Below are 21,696 nucleotides of genomic sequence, written 5' to 3' on the forward strand. Positions count from 1 at the left end.
GTGGGAAATCATTGTTGATAGTAGAAAGGTAATTCTCCCCAGACCGAGCTAAGATGCTCAGATGTCTCTGATGGGCTGCGTGCGTCCTTTATGTGTGTTAGGCTTAAGAAAAAAGGCCCTCACAGATATTTATGTTGTTTATTACGTAAACTGTGAAGAGTATTTGAAAAATGGCATCATCGGGCGTGATCTTTTTACGTCGATCAATAGAATTTTTGTCAAGTAACTAAGGTTTAGTTCGAAGTACTATGAACAACAATAAAGTCCATGTTTTAAAAGCTGAGTTGTTCCCCTTGGTGTAAAGTCGCCATGATTGCTGATGAGTTTGCTGAGTTTAATGAGTGAGTGAGTGAGTGAGTATGGTTTTACGCCGCTTTTTAGCAATATTCCAGCAACATCACAGCGGGGGACACCAGAAATGGGCTTCACACATTGTACGTATGAGGGGAATCGAACCCGGAAAACAAAAAGAACAAACCAACCAACAAACGAATGAACATGACCGCCCTGAGTTTAATGGGAAACAGCACCTGAACAAATACGTAAATACACTTCTGTTCATCTTCTGTTCAGCGGTGGGGTAGCCGAGTGGTTAAAGCGTTCGCTTGTCTCACCGAAGACTTGGGTTCGATTCCCCATATGGGTACAATATGTGAAACCGCCGTGATATTGCTGGAATATTGCTAAAGGCGGCGTACAACTATACTCACTCGCTGGTCGTTTTTGCTCAAATGTCTTCAGCAACTAAATCTTCACAGAACTGAAGAATTATTACTCCTGAATGACAAATCAGGGAAACGGTAACAGTAACGTAAGGCAACTGTGTACACTTAATATATCATTTGACTAGTCCGGTAAACTGGTTATATATGGTCGTCGTGGAAAAAGTCCGAAATGGAGGGATTACTGTAAGTGTTATATAAAAGGATTATTGCTCTATAGTGGATTGTGCCATAACTTGTGTGTGGCAACTCTTAAAGCAGGAATCTGTTTCTTACACTCCCTGAAATCAAACCATGTTAGCTTCGAACCTGCAGGGGTGGGGTAGCCTTGTGGTTGAAGCGTCACGCCAAAGTGAGTGAGTGAGTATGGTTTTACGCAGCTTTTAGCAATATTCCAGCAATACCACGGCGGGGGACACCAGAAAAGGGCTTCACACATTGTACCCATGTGGGATATCGAACCCGGGTTTTCGGCGTGACGAGCGAACGCTTTAACCATTAGGCTACCCCACCGCCCCCGTTACGCCAAAGACCCGGGTTCGATTTTGCACAATGTGTGAAGCCCATTTATGTTGTCCCCCGCCGTGAAATTGATGGAATATTGGTAAACTAAATTAACTCAGTCATTAATTCTTTTGAGTCGATGGATGTTTTGTCTATCATAATTATCGCAGTGGCGCAATAACACATAACACAATGGTGGCGTTGTCCGGCTTATTACTCTTACTCAGTGTGACCCTCCGCAGAAAAGTTTCCGATATTGCGGATTATCAAACGTGTGGAGAGTGCAAACTGTATAAGCCACAAGAATATTAACAAAACACCCTAAAACCGTGAAGTTTCGACACAGGTGTAGATGAATTCGACTAAAACACGAGAACTGGAAGATAGTACCTCATAATCAGACCCAAGGTCATCAACCTGGAGTAACCAATCACGGAGTGGGGAAATCCAGGTTCCTCTGTTAACGACTGTTTGTTCACTGCAGTAGATTCTGTCGTGTGTGTTTGATCTCATTGTTTGATCAGTATTAGCGCCAATCCAGTTCCTGTTTGACTTGATGTACACTTGCCTATTTAATGTGTGTGATACTGTTCCGATGTTCACCGTGGACAGGTAATGGGGAATAAAGATTGATTGATCCACATGGGGCATTAATGCGTCATCAGTCGTACCTTCCACTACGGGAAATCGTACTCCTTTGTGAAATATTATTTTATTTTATTTATTTTTTTTTTTATTTGGTATATTTTGTATATTTTTTTATTTATTTTTTAGTTGTGGGGTGTGTGTGGGGTGTGGGGGTGTCGGATACGTCGCCTGAATGGCTAAAAGGGATGCGATTCTTCATTTGAAGGCCAACTTATGATTCTGACTTTCTTTGACCCTGAAAAGAGATTTTTTAAAGAAGTATTGTTAAAATGGAATTTGGTACACAATATTTTTTTATGAATTGAATTATGGCACCAACTCACACAAGAGTATGGGTTTCAAGCAAGTGTGTAAGGAAGTGAGTGAGTTTAGTTTTACGCCTTTTTAAGCATTATTTCAGCCTCATCACGACGGGGGACACCAGAAATGGGTTTCACACATTGTACCCATGTAGGGAATCGAACCCGGCTCTTTGGCCTGACGAGGGAACGCTTTAACCACTAGGCTATCCGTTTCGAGCAAGTACTTATCATAATGAAGAATGGAGATGTTGGAAGATGTTTCATTCCCCATATATGTACAATGTGTGAAGCCCATTTCTGGTGTCCCCCGAAGTGAGGTTGCTGGAATATTGCTGAAACACGCGTAAAACTAGATTCACTCACTCATTCGACTTTTGTAGTTTTCGAACCGGAATGAGTTCGGAACCAAACCACACTTCCCTCAAGGTTGACAGACGAGACAGAAAAGAGTTCTAAGTTTAGTTCTTAGGGACCGTTCATAATTTATGCCTGGAGGTGGGCGGGGTGGGTTGTGATGATGATTTTCATGGAGTAGTATGTACAATGTGAAGAACCGCCCCCCCTAAAATGTATTACAAAGTAAGTGAACCCACCCCACCCACCCTGCATGTCATGCACAAATCAAATTTTTTTTCCCTCCCCTTCCTTCTTATTTTTAAACTTGATATTTAATTATTTGTATGTACAAAATTGCTGACCCCCCAAGTACATGTGTCCAAAATTGACGTGCTGGGATGGTTTGAAACACAACATACAGCAGTTGTTTGCGTGTAGAGATACTTGCATTGACACGGGAGCAGCCGCCAACAGCTGATCATTCGCTTGTCAATAATTGAGTAGGATCTCAACACGTGTAAAATTGGCAGAAAATGTTTTAGGAACACACAAACAGGCCAGGAAACTGACAATTTACAACCACAAGTGCATTTAACCAACGTCAATTGGCCTCTCAAAGCCACGATGAGAGAGTATTGCATCTGCAATCTCGACCCTGAGCCTTGACATGTGTCCTTGAACTTTGACCGGTCACGATGAATGCCACCGCATGTCATCACAATCGTCAATCGAGATATCGATATCGTGTAGCTGTAGATTTGATTACTTCACCACGAAATAAATAATACATTGTTTTCACATATCGACTGAAATTGAAACGAAAAATAAATTAATAAGGCTTCCATTGCACGTTCTGAATCATTAACAGCTCGAGTAGAAGACCGACGGCAAGAGGCCAGGCTAATTGGGCAATTGAAACTAGTAGAATTAGTGGGTATTGGAGTGTTTGTGCAAGGTCCTTTAAGAACCTGCCAGAGAAATTAGAACACAGTGCTGCAACAACGTAGATGTTGCCAATCAATACATACCCTCACTACAGCGGTGGGTTTAGCAAGGCAGATTGTGTATTTACCTGAATCAGTCTCGTCAATTCCTGACACAACCTTAGAAAATGAAACAAACAACGAAGGATAATGAAAAGACTATGATAAATATTTCAAAGGATTTATAGTTCACATCCAGGCCCTTTTTTATGTAAAACTATATGAAACAAATTTAAAATGTATCGGTTTCTTTGTATTTACATCAGTGTGAAATCGGACGTCAGGGAAATTTTGATCGTTTTTCGTTATTATATTAAATTTCAAAACATTTTTATCGTAGCTTGTTTTTAGTTCAAAGTACCAGATATAGCCTGTGGGATTATATTTGATCTTACGAATGATGATTCTTCGTAGATTGAAGCTCAAATTCTACTTCCAGCAGTGTTGTATTTCATTAAACGTATGCTTCGCATGGGTTATATAGCAAAACGTAGAGGCCCTCATTGGGGATGAAAAAATACCGTCTCTTCACATTACACAGGGTTTTACGTTCTCATTTGAAACGTGCATTAGAAGATTCGATGGTTATGAAATCTGAGTAGGAAAATAGATTGGACATTTTGCTACTTACGGTTGCTAGATAAGTACCTCTCCTCTTTAGCCCACATCGATGCAATGTGTGGAGTCCCCGGCTCTGAAATGGCTGGGGGCGATGAAGTAGCCCAGTGGTTAAAGCGTCCGCTCGTGACGCCGAAGACCCGAGTTCGATTCTACACATGTGCAATGTGTGAAGGCCATTTCTGGTGTCCCCCGTCGTGACATTGCTGGAATATTGCTAAAAGCGCCTTAAAGCTAAAGTCACTCACTGAGATGGCTGAAATATTGCTATTACAGTACAACCAGAAATTATTGAAAAATTAGAGATTGTACATTTTTATATTTTTATCACTCATTACTTACGTATTAAATGTGAATATTAGCAGAACATAACTCCATATTCAAAGACAGGTGAACAGTTAGTATTTTGTCAAGTCACCATGGGCAGCAATGCAGGCTTCAATGCGGCGGGGCATACTACTGATCAAAGAAGTTAGAAAGTCGTGGTCCATGCTGTCCCAATATCGGACCACCTCTTCTTTCATTTCAGCAATATTTGTCAGATTTTTCTTATTGACACTTTCCTTCAATAGTCCCCAAACATTTTCTATTGGATTTAGGTCAGGGCTATAGCTTGGCCAATCAAATAACGTCATATTTTGGCTCCGAAACCAGGCCTGTGAATGCTTTGAACGATGTTTTGGGTCGTTGTCCTGCTGGAAAATCCAAACGTTTCTCTCGTCACGCCGAAGACCCGGGTTCGATTCCCCACATGGGTACAATGTGTGCAGCCCATTTCTGGTGTCCCCCGTCGTGATATGGCTGGAATATTGCTAAAGGTGGCGTAAACTAAACTCACTCACTCACCCATGCTCAAAGACTAAGACATGTCTTGAGGCTGTCTATGAGGCGCTAGAAGGTTAACAGCCATATATGACCATCTTATCCCACCGGGTACCCATTCATTGCTGATGAAAAGAGGCAATTTTGAATAAAACTCACTTGCCTAACGTGAGGCCAAATGTCCTTGAAACTCTCGGGAGTGAAGCTGCAAAACATGGTCACCCATCAAGACCTCTCCGCGTTCAAAGTTGCAGAACTTCACCTGTGACCTTCATTTGTGACCTGGGTTATATGCACAGAACCACACACCACCAACAAGAATATACTTTGTTCGATGGACAGTTTTCAAAACTGTACACCCGAGTTGTTTATGTAATATCTATATCTTTTTTACATGTGCATTTTTTCTATTTCCATCGCAATTCACATTTTTAAGACAGAAACGATATAAAAGCCATTATGCATCTCTGGCAATTATCTCTCACTGCTACACGCAGACAGAGAATCATCTGCAACATTCTCCTCAAGGACCACATTAGACGTACCATTAGCTCAAATATCATTCACGGTATAGCCGATGGCTTGTTTATAGAATTTAGGGGTCAAAATCGAAAGCACAAAACGTTTTAGTTCTTCACGAAGGGTTTCCAAGTGTGGATCAAGGCTCGTACATGTTTAAATCGATTCCACTGGTTAACATCAAAAGATGAGGCATGTATTATGTATTTGGCATCCATGTATTCGGGGAGGCTGTGAAAGAAATAATTCTCGTATAAAGGCCAGGCAGTTATGAATATTGGTCTTGAGCATCGCGTAAATTTGAAATAATCACACAAGTGCATCACGGCGGAACGCTCTTGCAGAATGAACATTAGTCAAGTTCATTGTCCTTATACGGGATGATCCTGTCGCGAACTTCTGTATTGGTTTTATCAATAACACACCAATTCCATTAGCAGATTTGCAGATCAATACAAATTTAAAGTAGTTGAGAAATATTGACCAGATCGCTGCAGGGAGTTCGAGCTGGTATGATCCTGGAATCATAGTCCAGTTTGCAAGCTCGCAATACAGCCGCAATTATGGACTATTTATATTAGTAACGCTAGCTCATCACGCGTCTGTGATGAGAATTCGGTTGGAAGATATGGTCCGGCGTATGGTCTAATATCTTCCCCGTGATCGAGTCGGAATGTTTTATACAAAGGCGACCTGTACTAATCTTTCAGAAACTGACCATCAATATCCGGACGGCGTGTATTAATTACGTTTTTCTAGGAAACTCACATTTTCTTAATTTTAGATTAATAGACATGGATGCTACAGCATACATTAATCCACAGGTCAAACGGAGTTCATTTGTATAACCCTCAAGACATGTTAGACCAAACCGATCGTAGGAACAATCCATAATCCATGGTCCATACTCGCCCCAAAGAATATAATCAGTCATATTTTCTTAATCAATGCATATTCACAACCACTTCTCCGGGTTATTGAAAGAATCTATCACGCGGGATGGTGGTTGGGATTCCATGCTAGGCTACAGACCATCCGAGCCATTTGTTGAACTGCCAACGTTTCAAGTATTTCCACATTCGCTGTCCAAACCTGAATTGTGTCCCCGAAACGCCCGAAGGTTGAGGATCTAATTCTGTGAGACCCCAGACAAAGATGTGTAAGAGCTCGCAAACACGTAATTCATCTCAAGGAAACAACGGCTGGTTACAGGGTCATGACCTTCAAGAAAACCAACCTCCTTTCACAGGTGACCTCATGGTAACTGCTCAAACCATTGTCCGGCGAAATGCAGACATGGCGCTTCGGTCTTACTCACTGCGTAAGGATTGGGTTAGAATGCATGTTTGTCTTCCACCTTACTGGGAAGGTGGGGTAGCCTAGTGGTTAAAGCGTTCGCTCTTCACGCCGAAGTCTCGAGTTCGATTCCCCACATGGGTACAATGTGTGAAGACCATTTCTAGTGTCCCCCCTCCGTGATATAGCTGGAATATTGCTACACGCGGCGTAAAATTAAACTCACTCACTCCAACCTTACTGGTTACTGAATTGATCGGGTTGTCAGGTGCGATGACTTGGTTGATTGCGTGTCGACTGGTGTCGGTCTAGTCTCGAATATGTGCAGGGCGTCGTCGTATTGCTGGGATATTGTTGACTTGTGGCGTAAACAAGCTGGCACACTTCCGCGTTCCCGTGTGGGCCCACATGCACAAAGCTATCCTGCCGTTACATAACTCCCATACAAAGCACGCATCCGTCAGCTGTTGATGATAGACTGCTCATTAAAATACACTGTTGGTGGCAAAGTTCGCATCTAAGTTAGCTGTTGATGACAGACTGATCATTAAAATACTCTTTTTGTGGCAAAGTACGCATCTAAGATAGCTGTTGATGATAGACAGCTCATTAAAATACGCTGTTGGTGAGAAAGTACGCATCTAAGTTAGCTGTTGATGACAGACTACTCATTAAAATACTCTTTTTGTGGCACAGTACGCATCTAAGTCAGCTGTTGATGACAGACTGCTCATTAAAATACTCTTTTTGTGGCAACGTACGCATCTAAGATAGCTGTTGATGATAGACAGCTCATTAAAATACGCTGTTGGTGAGAAAGTACGCATCTAAGTTAGCTGTTGATGACAGACTGCTCATTAAAATATTCTTTTTGTGGCAAAGTACGCATCTAAGTCAGCTGTTGATGATAGTCTGCTCATTAAAATGCACTGTTTGTGACAAAGTACGCATCTAAGTCAGCTGTTGATGATAGACAGCTCATTAAACTAAGTTAGCTGTTGATGACAGACTGATCATTAAAATACTCTTTTTGTGGCAAAGTACGCATCTAAGATAGCTGTTGATGATAGACAGCTCATTAAAATACGCTGTTGGTGAGAAAGTACGCATCTAAGTTAGCTGTTGATGACAGACTGCTCATTAAAATACTCTTTTTGTGGCACAGTACGCATCTAAGTCAGCTGTTGATGACAGACTGCTCATTAAAATACTCTTTTTGTGGCAAAGTACGCATCTAAGATAGCTGTTGATGATAGACAGCTCATTAAAATACGCTGTTGGTGAGAAAGTACGCATCTAAGTTAGCTGTTGATGACAGACTGCTCATTAAAATATTCTTTTTGTGGCAAAGTACGCATCTAAGTCAGCTGTTGATGATAGTCTGCTCATTAAGATACGCTGTTTGTGACAAAGTACGCATCTAAGTCAGCTGTTGATGATAGTCTGCTCATTAAAATACGCTGTTGGTGGCAAAGTACGCATCTAAGTCAGCTGTTGATAGACTGCTCATGTAAGTACGCTGTTGGTGGTAAAGTACGCATCTATGCTAGCTGCTGCTGATCGAAGCGTAGACTGCGCCTTCTCAAATTCATGAAATAAATATTTGTTATTTTCCATTCAGTAGCTAATTTGAGTCTCTCCTTTAATCCTCGCTCGGCTGCAGAAGTCGATATTCAGTATATAACTCGATATAGTAGTGAAAGATCATTCCTGCTTGATTTAACACCTGAACCTTTGTAATTGATAGCATTCAGAGGGTCTCCAGCAACACGCATCCGAGGATAAAGCTTTCACAATAAACGGAACTTGTGGGGCTCTAATCGGAACACGTTGCTGTAGGTCGTAAAGGTCATTCGCTGTAAACCATAGCGCTATAAAAGCTTTCAAAGCTGGTGATTGTGCTTTAGGATACTGGTTGTGTCTTTGATACTTGGATTGCTACTTCGTCCTCGTGGGGGTTCTGGATCAAAGACGTAGTGTGACTGCTGAGTACGAGATAGTGGTTAGGTTTAGTTTTACGCCACTTTTAGCAAAATATCATGGCATGGGACACCAGAAATGGACTTCACACATTGTACCAATATGGGGAATCGAACCCGGGAGCTGGACGTGGCGAGTGAATACTTTAACCACAAGGCTACCCCACCGCACTGTGCTGAGTACGAGAAATGTTTTGCTGTGTGAACCAGTCTGAGTGAGTGAGTGAGTGAGTGAGTGAGTGAGTGAGTGAGTGAGTGAGTGAGTGAGTGAGTGAGTGAGTGAGTGAGTGAGTGAGTGAGTGAGTGAGTGAGTGAATGAGTGAGGAAATAATGCTCTTCATTATGGGTCAATCCACAAAATATCTTTCATGGTGATGGTGTGTACGTGCGTGTGCGTGTGTGCGTGTGTGTGCGAAATTTCTTTGTTATTTATGTTGACTTTTGTGTTAGACAGAACATATGAGCGCCCGTTTCCATTACAAATAGATTTGACATTCCCCTCTCACATCCCTATCGATGCTTGATGCTTGTGTGTTTGTTTGTTGTTTAACGCCGCACTCAGCAATATTCCAGCATATGGCGGGGGTCTGAAAATAGTCGAGTCTGGACCAGACAATCCACTCTTCAACATCATAAGCATCGATCAGCTCGGGATTCGATGACATGTGTCAACCAAGTCAGTAAGTCTGACCACCCAATCTTCGCTGGTCATCAGTGCTTGATAGGAAAAACGAAGACCGTATACATTGTGCATAATTTATGTCTACTGGTGCATATGATTTGCACGATTTAGACTTTGGGATATATAGCGTCAATAGAGATGCCATATGGTGCACAGGTACCTGTAGAATATATGAACAATCGTTGGTCTCAATTCCATCAAGATCCGGGTCAGAATTGATCTCCAGTGACCCATGTCTGTCGCAAGAGGCGACAAACGGGATCTGGTGGTCAGGCCCGTTGACTTGGTTGACACTTGGTCCAGACTCGAATATTTCCAGACCGCCGCCACATAACTGGAATATTGCTGAGTGCGGTGTAAAACTAAATTCACTCACTCACCCAATGAATGCCATGTCCGTTTGTTATGTTTGCATTATGACCCCCAAAAGAAATATAATGATTAATCACACCACGTCAATTCTAGACCACATTTTGGAATACAGTCTTGGAAATCCTTTTAGCGATGAAAATCACCACAAGCGTTTCTTGACGAATAGTTTTAGTAGGAAACGTAATCTGACCTGAGGGAGACACAGTTTGTCTTCTCAAGTCAAGGTTGTTCAAAAAACGTACAACGTGGTATGGCCCGAAAAGAAAAAGGAATCCCACATGAGCCGCAAACATAATTTGCCATATGGGAAAAATCCGTTGTATTACTGATTAAACACAGTTCTTCCTCCTGACAATCAAACAAAACGCTAGTGTTGAGCGTATAACGAAGATATATCGGTTGGCCTTAATGTGTGGGATCCGTCGCTAATCTTCCAGTCAGTCTTTCTTTATAACAAAGCCGCTAAAGAAACCACAATTCACTTTGCAGAGTTGATTCCTCTCTTAGCTTTGCACGGATCCACTGTTCGAGTCGAGATTTCCATGATGAATCTTTGTCAATTCGAACTTGTTCACTATGGGGCCTGCAAGTCAAGCGAGGCACTACTTCGGGTACTAAGCTGGTTCCCGGCTCCCTTTGCGCGCGCTAACTTGCGATATGCGAGACGGGGCCCAGCTTACTTCCGGTACCAGATTTCCGGTGACAAGCGTATATTCAAGAATCAGTTCTGGTTTCAAATTGCGCGACCGCCAAATATGATTTACTAGACCGGACCAAGTGTAAAACCATGCTTGGCTGCCACAGCTGTTGACAGTCGTAATAGTTGACCAATTTGGGGATGGTTAGATCGGACATTTGTTATTTCTGCAAGGATTATCGGTTCCTTGCTGTCAACTGACAACCATGAGACCGTTGGAAAAGGTATGAAACGTTGTTTGTCACCGGAAGTACTAAACAAGGTCAGGTCTCGCGAAGTGCTGTGTCCTACATTGGCCCTATTGACTCGGACCTGCCTTTGGTGACACGCTTGGTGATGTTGTGTAACACTGCATGAAATAGTGTACTTCCGTGTCTGCCGCCAGTTTTGGAGAATGTTTATACTTGTTGGATTCTATGCCCATATGTGACATCACCTATAGAAAATGATTTGGGCATTTGCAACTAGGTCTGTACTCAAACTAGGCATACATGTGAATAAAACCAAGTGATATTGGAATATTTGGAAATGAGTGCATTTCCATTCATATCAATGCTATTCCAAACGTCAGGATAATGGCTTGTTCGTGCTGTGTAAGTCAACGAAATAAGCTGTAAATAATTTCATCCCTCGGGCGTGACGAAAACGTATGATCTTCAGTATCAATACCAGATTTGCCTTCATCACGTTTCTTGGTCTATTAGCTCCAATTTGGTCTGTTTCCAACGGAGGAGCCCTGGTGGCCAAGTTTGTTGTAAAGAGTAGTGTCCCTTACACATGACACAAACTTAGGACTACACACACTCACTCACTCACTCACTCACTCACTCACTCACTCACTCACTCGACATACGTGAATATGACTTAAGATTCGACGTCGTAATCGCAAAATTGACAGGCAATGCAAACGTCAATGCGTAGGCCTGGTGTCCCAAGTCCATTCAAGATGCCGTAATAGCTGTGACAGAATTCGATGGACTCAGATAAGCCCTGATTAATCAGCGCTATTCGATAAACAGCCAACGTCTTTGACCTATATCACTCTGGAACTTCCACACATATAAGTACTGATACATAGATACGCAATCAATCATTTATATCATCCTTTATAGCTTGCCTGCTTTTCATCGTCATTCATTTTATTTCAGCCAAGATCGGTCACCCATGTAAATCCAACATCTGTCACCCAGACAACAAGGGACTACAGTGTCACAATGGCGGAGTGATACACATAGTGGGAGCACGCTGTCTGAACGGCGTGTCACCGTGCTCCTGGCCGACCTACGTGTCATTGTATACTCTCTGTGAAAGTCAGGACGCATGCGCAGCTTCTGGGTTGAAGATGATGATGCCAAAATATTGCAACCACCAAGACAAGTCAAAGAGAAACGTGCATGTGGATTATATCTGCTTGCCCAGTAAGTATGAGACCTATGTATAGCTGCTTGCCCAGTAAGTATGAGACCTATGTATAGCTGCTTGCCCAGTAAGTATGAGACCTATATATAGCTGCTTGCCCAGTAAGTATGAGACCTATGTATAGCTGCTTGCCCAGTAAGTATGAGACCTATATATAGCTGCTTGCCCAGTAAGTATGAGTATACCAGTAAGTATGAGACCTATATATAGCTGCTTGCCCAGTAAGTATGAGACCTATATATAGCTGCTTGCCCAGTAAGTATGAGACCTATGTATAGCTGATCGCCCAGTAAGTATGAGACCTATATATAGCTGCTTGCCCAGTAAGTATGAGATCTATGTATAGCTGCTTGCCCAGTAAGTATGAGATCTATGTATAGCTGATTGCCCAGTAAGTATGAGACCTATGTATAGCTGATTGCCCAGTAAGTATGAGACCTATATATAGCTGCTAGCCCAGTAAGTATGTGAACTATATCGGTTTACAGAGTAAGTTTGTGAACTATATATATATCTGTTTGCCAGGAAGTTTGTGAACTATATCGGTTTACAGAGTAAGTTTGTGAACTATATATATCTGCTTGCCCAGGAAGTATGTGAACTATATCTATTTGACTAGTAAGTTTGTGAACTATATGGGCTTAGCCAGTATGTGGGTTGTATCTGCTTGCCCATTACACGGGGAACAACGCTTATGCCTCCCGATTCACGATGCAGCTTCAAATAGTTTTAGAAACATACACACTTAAGTCGAAGTGGTCGTTTTAAGTCTCATGAATCCACAACCAAGTGTCATTTTGGTGTCAGTGTCGATTCCAGTTGTCTCAGTCCAAGTCTGATCTCAATCCCAGTCCCCACTCCCAATCCCAAACCTCAGTCTAAGTGCAAGAGCCAACCCCAGTCTCCAGTCTATTCTCAAGTCTCAGTCCCAACCTCAGTCCAAGAGCAAATGCCAAATCCCTGTCTCAATTTGTGTTTCCATTCTCAGTCTGTTTCTCATCAAGCCTCGATCCCAGTTTTCGGCCTTCAGTGCCAGTCCCAACCTCAGTCTCCAGTCTCAGTCTCTGTCCCAGGATGTTCCTGAAAGTCAAAAATCCACATGCCTGACTAAACAGTCAAGTTTAGACTGACTGAGATTGGTTTTACGCCGCTTTTAGCAATATTCCAGCAATATCACGGCGGGGGACACCAGAAATGGGATTCACTCATTGTACCAATGTGGGGATTCGAACCCGGGTCTTCGGCGTGACGAGCCAAGGCTTTAACCACTAGACTACCCCACCGCCCCGTCAAGTTTAGAGATCAGAATGCGTGGTGAAGCTGATTACTTTAACCCACAAATGCATGGGGCCTTGCTCATCCTTTCAACCACGTGTTAACCATAACTACTCCATCACCTGTACCCCATCATGATGTACCAGTAAACAGACCAACTGGCATAAAGCAACATTCACCTCAAGTCAATCAGGACTCAACGACCTTAATGACCTCTTTAGGAAACGAGTAAGTATATAACAAGGTGGCGTTCGATCTTAGAAATATTCCCGTCCGTTGGGCCTTCAGAGTAAAGTGCATCAAATTATGCTCGAGATCATTAGATATAGAGGGGCGGGGGGTAGCCTAGTGGTCAAAGCGTTCGACCGTCACGTCGAAGACCCAGGTTCCACTTCCCACATGGGTACAATGTGTGAAACCCATTTCTGGTGTCCTCCCCGCCGTGATATTATTAAAACGCGAGTGTCAGCTCGCTTGGCGAGAGGTTGACGATACCAAACCACACAATACCACACCTGAGTAAATAAACGAACAGTTTATTACACTCAGCCACTGAACGATTTTTTACATAATCAGGGAATAACAGAATGGTTTACAATCAATTATTAGAGCATGTTGACAATACAAACATTTGTCAAAGAACATAAACGTCACATGTAGATTCGTTACGCATACTGCAATAATTACGATACACATTCAAAAGTATACTGACTGACTGACTGAATTTAGTTTTACGCCGCTTTAGCAATATTCCAGCAACATCACGGCGGGGGACACCAGAAATGGGCTTCACACATTGTACCCATGTGGGGATTCGAACCCGGGTCTTCGGCGTGACGAGCCAACGCTTTAACCACTAGGCTACCCCACCGCCCTCAAAAGTATACAACGTAATGCAATTGTTCAATACTCTACACCTCACCCCAGTGGGCGTTCATACGATCTGCATTCTATAACAGTCCAAAACAACATAGTATTCACAACCTGAGTGAATAAACGAACAATTTATTACACAGCCACTGACTGATTTGTGACTGTGTCGTCCCTATTTTATACCTAATCCAGCTATCATAGATACACGCATTTACTGACGATAAAGTTGTTGTCGTGAACTTCAGTTGCTTAATCTTTGCGTAACTCGACTGACGATACGGTGCATACTGAGAACTTAAGTTTTTTGGGGTTTTTGTTTGTTTTTGGGGGTTTTTTTTGTACTTTTTAAGTTACTCTAACTTGACGGGATTATATGATAATTTTGAAATACGTATTAAAGACAGCGGTGTTGATGGGTGTGTGTCAGTATCGTTTACGCCGCTTGTAGCAATATCCCAGCAATATCACGGTGGGGACACCAGAAATAGGCTTCACACATTGCACCCATGTGGGGAATCGAACCCGGGTCTTCGGCGTGACGAGCCAACGCTTTAACCACTAGGCTACCCCAACGCCCCCTGGTGTTGGTGGGTGAAGTTCATAGTGAATTTGATCAGTTTAACTTTATCTGCCGACAAGACAAGATACTGGCCTCGGATGTTCGTTACCAATGTGACCCTTGGCAGATCGAAGATTGTGGAACGTGGTCAGTTAGTCTGTATATTTCAATGACATATGCTGTCATAAATATATTAAAACGTTGACAACACCCCTTCCCCCACCCCCACACCCACACCCACACCCACACCAGTTGTGTTGTCAGACAGTCCAATAGTTTATTAAATTGCCAATACACAAAATTATGTGATTGGCTTAACACAAAAGCGAAGTGTGTTACCCATTACGATAATGGACTAGTCATCAAATGGGGTGTCTGACAAATGGGGTGTCTGACAAATGAGGTATCTGACAATCGGGTGTCTGACAACTGGGATATAACCATTAAAACTTCGTGAGTTTTCCCCATGTTAATAAAATTGTTGGAATATTGCTAAAAGCGGCGTAAAACCAAACTCGCTCACTCACTAAGTGACCTCCACATAATCGCCTTTTCTGTCTGGTCAAATACCAAACAAGTTTTACTAAGAGTGATTACTCCTGTGTTGAGAAAAACACAAAGGAGTCACATCAGGAGATTGCCCGACGTGTTTGCCAAGCTTCCTTTGAACAGTGCTTATCAAGAGAAATGATGTACAACCTTCGCCTCGCTCAACAACACCATCCCCGGCGCTCTGTTGCGAGTGGTCTGATCCATCACCCAGAAACAGCATTGTGCTGAAGGCACCGGCAAATGACTCCATAACTCTTGATTTGTTCTAATCTGTTTACCTACCCATTGATCTGGTACATTTATCGCATCGTTCTATTTGACCCGTCGGTCGGACAAAGAACAGCGACCTTTGCAAACAAGGTGGAATCGCATTCTGTACGGTTAAAATCCCATAATTGTCTATCAGTGTGATTTTCCATTTACATGTCCGAGAAGGGTTTCCACAAATGACAACACAGATGTTCCCAATGAGACCATGTAGGACAGCCATGATGAATATTGTTATCGTTCAACTTCCAATGCCCGCTCGTCAACATTCCACCACAGGAATATTTACACAGCGCGTGCGGCACGTGTAGGTGTAGCACGAGCAGCTCGTGCTGCCCGCGAGCTAGGTAATTAGCCCCATATCACCATGGGAGGTACCTTCATAAGCCTTGGGGGACATTTTCTGTTAATAATATCTTGCTTATCACGGCTAATGGGCTCACGGCCTTGCTACATCCTTCTGTCTTGTGAACCTTTAACCCATGGGATAAGCGGTATTGTTTACGAAAGAGGTTGTGACACGTGGTGTGGAATAATGTCATACAGGAAGCGTTGGGCAGGTGTGTTGAACATCACAAAAGCACTTTTATGTCAGTTTCAGGACAAACTTAACGGGTTTTATATTATAACTAACGAACGAACGAACGAACGAACGATGATTATGAGAGAGTGACGTCATATCTTTATTCTTAGAAGATTGGTTTTATTGAGTTGACGTGAGATGTGATTGCTGTAACAATAAACAAAACTAACTTAGATTCACATGCAGCAGTAATGTCAAATGTTTACAACAGTACATAACTTAGTCATAACGTAACGTATTACGGACTGCCTAGTTTTCAATTATTTACTTACAATAACTTATATAATTACCAAATTATTGCAACATATCAATACATGATGTTTTCTTACCGTTTTAAATGCGCTCTCGTGAATACGAACTTGCCTGACGACCATGCATGTCGCCACGAGACCTTCGAAACATGTGACAAGGCACCTGTAATTATCTGCCCTTTAATCACCTGTAGTTATCTGCCCTTTAGTTTTAAATGCTCTGCTCCCAAATGATATCTCTTGAAATAATAAATCAAACCAGATCCTTACATTTAAAGCAAGTTGTTTTGGGCGATCTGCATATACATGCATCAGCTGCACGGCGAATCAAATTAGTGAACAGCTTACCAAGCATGTGGAATAGTCTTTAAAGGCACATTGTGACACATTTTCCACAATATTTTGGCCTATATTATAAATATTGGTGTATATGCACTCACTTTAGCTTCCTATTATGCAATAAAAGACTTATTATCCCTTACGACTTGCCTGAAATCGATAATTGAACTTCGAGGCAAACAGCTTCCAAACAGAGAACATATGTATTTATATACTACCCATCAAAAGTATCAGACTAGACTCACTACTGTAAATGTAGCCACTTACTTCAGTCAACTGTTCTGAACTAGATTTTGTAAAATAATCCATACAGTTTAAAGGTACTGTTTATACATGAGCTGATGTATTCTAAAACAAAAACGTTGAAAAGTATATTATCATGTGTTCAATAAATGATGAAACTCGATGAAAAATGGCGATTTTTTTATCAAAACTTTGCACCAAAACGCATCTGTTCACATGCACGACATTTGCACATGCTTTTCAGCAATTTGATGCATGATCCTCGTGCAATTAATCTGCATAAGGTTTGCAGATGTTTCCCCTAAGTAAGTGGAGAAATTCATCTTGTAACCATATGTACATACATAACTTAATCTGATTGATCTAAGCGAGTCTAAACTTTTGATGGGTAGTATATTTGGAATGTAACCAGTTGCTCCGTACATCGAAAACTGTCGCAGTGTTGTCGGTATTTGCCAAACTGTGTTTCAATTACAAGTTGTGCGAAGGGTATTCGTAAAGAGCGCTCCAAGGGACATGACTCTATGGGGTTAGCTTGAAATAATGTTCGGCCGGTAGAGGGCGTGAGTGTCGATTTAATGCAACGTTGCATTAATCCGTTCGAACTTACAATTTAATATTGTATTCTAAATACGTCATCTTTTTGGAATAAATTGTAAGGTAGCTTCCCTGAGGGCTGATAGTTAGTATTATCAAAGACCATATAATATTAGTATTATTATTGAGAGAATGCATTCTTTATTTTTAGAGAAGCGTGGTGTGATATAGTGCCTTTAAGATTGCCACTTAAAACTGAGGCCGTGTAGAGCACGTCGTTGCTGAGTCAGGTCACGTCTTCATGTATTTCAGTCAGGTCGATGAAACTCACCATTTAGCCAACCTATCTGGCCGACCCATCTACTAAAGTCATCTCGGATGGTGATTGAGTCACAGAGTAAATCGGTACAAATCTGATTAAGTTTAGCTTCCTCCAGGAACATGCGATCTTGCATATCCGAGTCGTCGATAGTGTCGCAATTAGCTATACAGCATTGCGCCCCTTAGTCGTGTCAGGATACGATATAGGTTCTGCGATGGAGATCTAGGATGAGTTCTGTCCGTGCGTCACTTTGTTTTCCCTGTGTTTAGTTACGGGGCAGTGGGGTTAGCCTAGTGGATTAAAGCGTCCGTTCGTCACGCCCAGGGTTCGATTCCCCACACGGGTACAATGTGTGAAGCAAATTTCTGGTGTCCCCCCGCAGCGATATTGCTGAAACATTGCTTAATCGGCGTAAAACCATACTCACTCACTCACATGTGCTTGGCTCAAATACCAGGGCCCTGTTCAACAAAGTCATCATAGCGCAACGGCGATGGTAAACCTACGTAAATATAGCGCCCGTAAGTAGTTGACGGCACTTCGCGAGACCTTAGTACTTCCGTTGATAAACAACGTTTTATGTCAGATGACAGCAAGGAACCGATAATCCTTGCACGAATAACAAATTCCCGATCTAAACAATCATCAAAATAGCCAAAAAGTACGACCGTCAACTGCTGCGACAGCAAAGCATGGTTTTGTACTTAGTTAGGTCTGGTTAAGTCGTAACCGCCTCCTCGGTGTAGTGGTTAGAGCGTCCGCCCGGGGCACTATAAAACCAGCTTAAGTCTGGGCTAGTACAAGCAGCCGCACATACACATACACATACACACGCATGCACGTCGTCATATGAGCGAAATATTCTCAAGCACGACGTTAAACCCAAATTCACCTCACCTGGTAAAGTCGTGTTTGGCGGTCGCGCAATTTAGAACAAGAACTGGTTCTTAAATGTACGCTTGTCACCGGCAATCATGGGCCGGAAGTAAGCTGGGCGCCGGCTCGCATATCGCAAGTTGGCGCACGCAAAGGTATCCGGGAACCAGGTTAGTACAGGAAGTACTCCTCGCGAGACTTACAGGCCATATACCATCACCATTGTGCTGATATTTGCTTGTTGTTTAACGCTGCCCAGTGTTTTCAGACATATGACGTGAGTCGGGACAGGACAGTGATTGACATCATGAGCATCGATCTACAAAACAGATACTGACATACATCAACAAAGCGCAGTCGACAACTAGATATCCTTAGTTCCCTCTTACGACAAGCAGGACGGTAGGGTAGCCTAGTGGTTAAAGCGTTCGCTCGTCACGCCGAAGACCCGGATTCGATTCAACACATGGATACAATGTGTGCAGCCAATTTCTGGCGTCCCCAGCGCCGTGATATTGCAGGAATGTTACTAAAAGCGGCGTAAAACTAAACTTACGACAAGCATGGGTAGCTGCAGACCAGTTTTAACCCGAATATTCACGAGCCTTTGCGAGAAGATCGCTTTATGGGACGGAGCCCGGTCCTTTTTGGGACGGGGTCCAGCACTCTAAGTAACAAGACTTCATCCCCGGATCTTGACTTAGTAAGTAGGACATGTACAGCGAGCAGGGAAGGAAATGTATTTATACATTCGTTGAGCCAGATCATATTCCCATTCTAGAACAAATTGTTGCTAGAGCAGGTGGGCCATCCGTACTTCTTCAAGCCTGACTAGATAAAGTATATAAAAAGCAGACACACTCAGACGCTAAAAGCACGAACCTTCGTGCAAAAACGTCATCAAGAAACGAAATGCAGAAGGGGCGATAACTTTGACCTACTACGTCCTCGCGAGACGTTGATTTAAACGTTATTCCAGCGTCATCGCGTGTCCGATACAACCCGTGTCAAATTATTTATTACGAGAACAAAGATGCACGCACCGAAACAGCAAGTTAATCAGAATAGTCCAAGCTCATTTGGACAGGTATCGATAATTGATATGATAGAGATCGCCATTCTGTGTTTTTCCAACGACCATTACGCATTAAACCACCTAGGAGGGAATGAGAATTGACTTTTAAGAAAGAGATTGCATGTGAAAGAAGTCTGTTTCTATATATCGTCTTCACAATGCGATATGGGGTAGTTAAGTGTTTCTTTTAGTTAATCAAAAAGTTCCCTTAACTTTAATGAATTACAAAAAAATATTTCGGCGAAAAACAATAACATCTCATCAAAGAGTCAACGAATGAACCGGATTGGTATGTACAGCATTGAAAACAACTAACTCGAGGTCTCGTTGAAATCTCGTCATATTGAGCTGTGTCAGGTCAATAGGCCTGTCAAAGTAGAACTTTTGGAATTCCGGGGTAGAGTAGGCCCCGTTTCCCATGTTGATCGTAAGTGCGGAATAAGTGGATTGTATGGTCAGATTTGGGGACATTGCTGGATGGGTGCTCACATAACCCGACAGACTTGAACAAGTCTTAAGGTAATAACTGGTCATTTAAATGATAATTTCTAAAACAGACTGGGGTCCTTACATGTGCTATCCCCTTATCTAGATTGGCCTCTTTAAAAGATAGAATTACTATACATATGTATGAGTTTTGAACTCAGTGCAGCCTTGAAGCAAGGTTAGTAACCCGATGACGCGGATTGTTTATGGTTTCTCTGACCCAGGCTCGATAATGTACTGATGAGTTAAATCGCTTGATTTTTGTAACCTTTTGACTGCGGCGTAAAAGAATTAGGTTTAAATTCATCTTCAGCAATCAATGTTTATCGTTAAAGTTGGCTAAAATGATTAGGTTGTCAACTGACTTGGCTGACACATGTCATCGTATCCCAATTGCGTCGATCGATGCTCATGATGTCAATCACTGGATTACACGGTAAAAATTCGAATATTTACAGACCGCCACCATATGGGTTGAAATTGCTGAAGTGGACTTTAACAACAAACAAAACAAACGAATTAGTCATATATTTGTAAAATCTAGAAATTTCGATAGTAATTATTGCCTCAGAGACCTCTGCAAATCATTCCATGACGTCATCATGCCACATCTTTGCGCCACGTGGTTGATGCTATGAAGCTCCGGTTTGCCTTGTCCGAGCATTATTGTTTAAGAACGCCTCAACATATAGAGCAGGAATATGTTTGGTGAAATGGGGTTTAACGTGGCACTTAAGAATATTTCGTTCATATGACGACGTGCGTGTGTATGTGTGGCTGCTTGTACTAGCCCAGACTTAAACTGAGATATCATGCCGCAGTTAAGCATGAATAACCCAATCAGACACATTATACTGACTCCGAGCCGACCAGTCCTTCTTGTACCCATTAATGCCAAGCACCAGGCAGAAAACAACAAGTACCATATTTTAACGTCTATTGCTATGACGCGGTCGGGGATCCGGGCGGACGCACTAACTATTACAACACGGAGGCGGTCGGCTGGAATATGTAATCCTGGTTGCAGTTGAAAAGCAAATTCACCTAAGTCCATTTTGGATCATATTACGTAACGTAATTTGCCGGTTTGGGTTGATAGGTGATGTTCCACATTTTTAATGACAGCAGGTAATAGATTGATTATGTTTGTTTATGTGACAAAAACCCTATGAATAAAATGTTTGATATGGCAAAACTTTGATATACTTGCAAATTAGCTCTTTTATCAATCATTTGTGAGGTGAACGACTGCAGCGTTTTTAGTGAAGTAATTGGAGAAACTCTAGACACATGTTGTCACGTTGCTAACCTGGACAGGCTCACTGTTACAGTCGATCACTCGCGAGGTGCTGAAACGCTTTAGTTGCATAAGAAAATCAATTTTCTCACAAACAAACCTGATCTTGTATAGTGCGTTTTGGCGCACTGTTCCATGATCCAGTTTTAACACAATATTTTGACAAGTTTTTTGTTTGTTTAACGCCATGTTCAGCAATATTCCAGCAACATGACGACTGTCAGTAATAGGTGAGTTGCGATTTAGAGTAACATTGGCAATA

At 42.2% G+C, this 21,696-nt stretch overlaps 1 protein-coding gene across 2 annotated transcripts in view; it reads left to right on the forward strand.

Annotated features, from left to right (window-relative positions):
• Nucleotides 1-21,696, forward strand: part of LOC124283372 — a 155,394-nt gene that overhangs the window by 107,998 nt on the left and 25,700 nt on the right. For both annotated transcript variants that reach the window (XM_046719412.1, XM_046719420.1), the window contains one exon: nt 11,629-11,898. In XM_046719412.1, the coding sequence (XP_046575368.1) occupies nt 11,629-11,898 (270 nt within the window). The remainder of the gene's footprint in view (nt 1-11,628; nt 11,899-21,696) is intronic.

Source organism: Haliotis rubra, unplaced genomic scaffold (assembly GCF_003918875.1).
Source record: "Haliotis rubra isolate DU_JTF1 unplaced genomic scaffold, ASM391887v1 Scf1092, whole genome shotgun sequence".
Taxonomy (NCBI): domain Eukaryota; kingdom Metazoa; phylum Mollusca; class Gastropoda; order Lepetellida; family Haliotidae; genus Haliotis; species Haliotis rubra.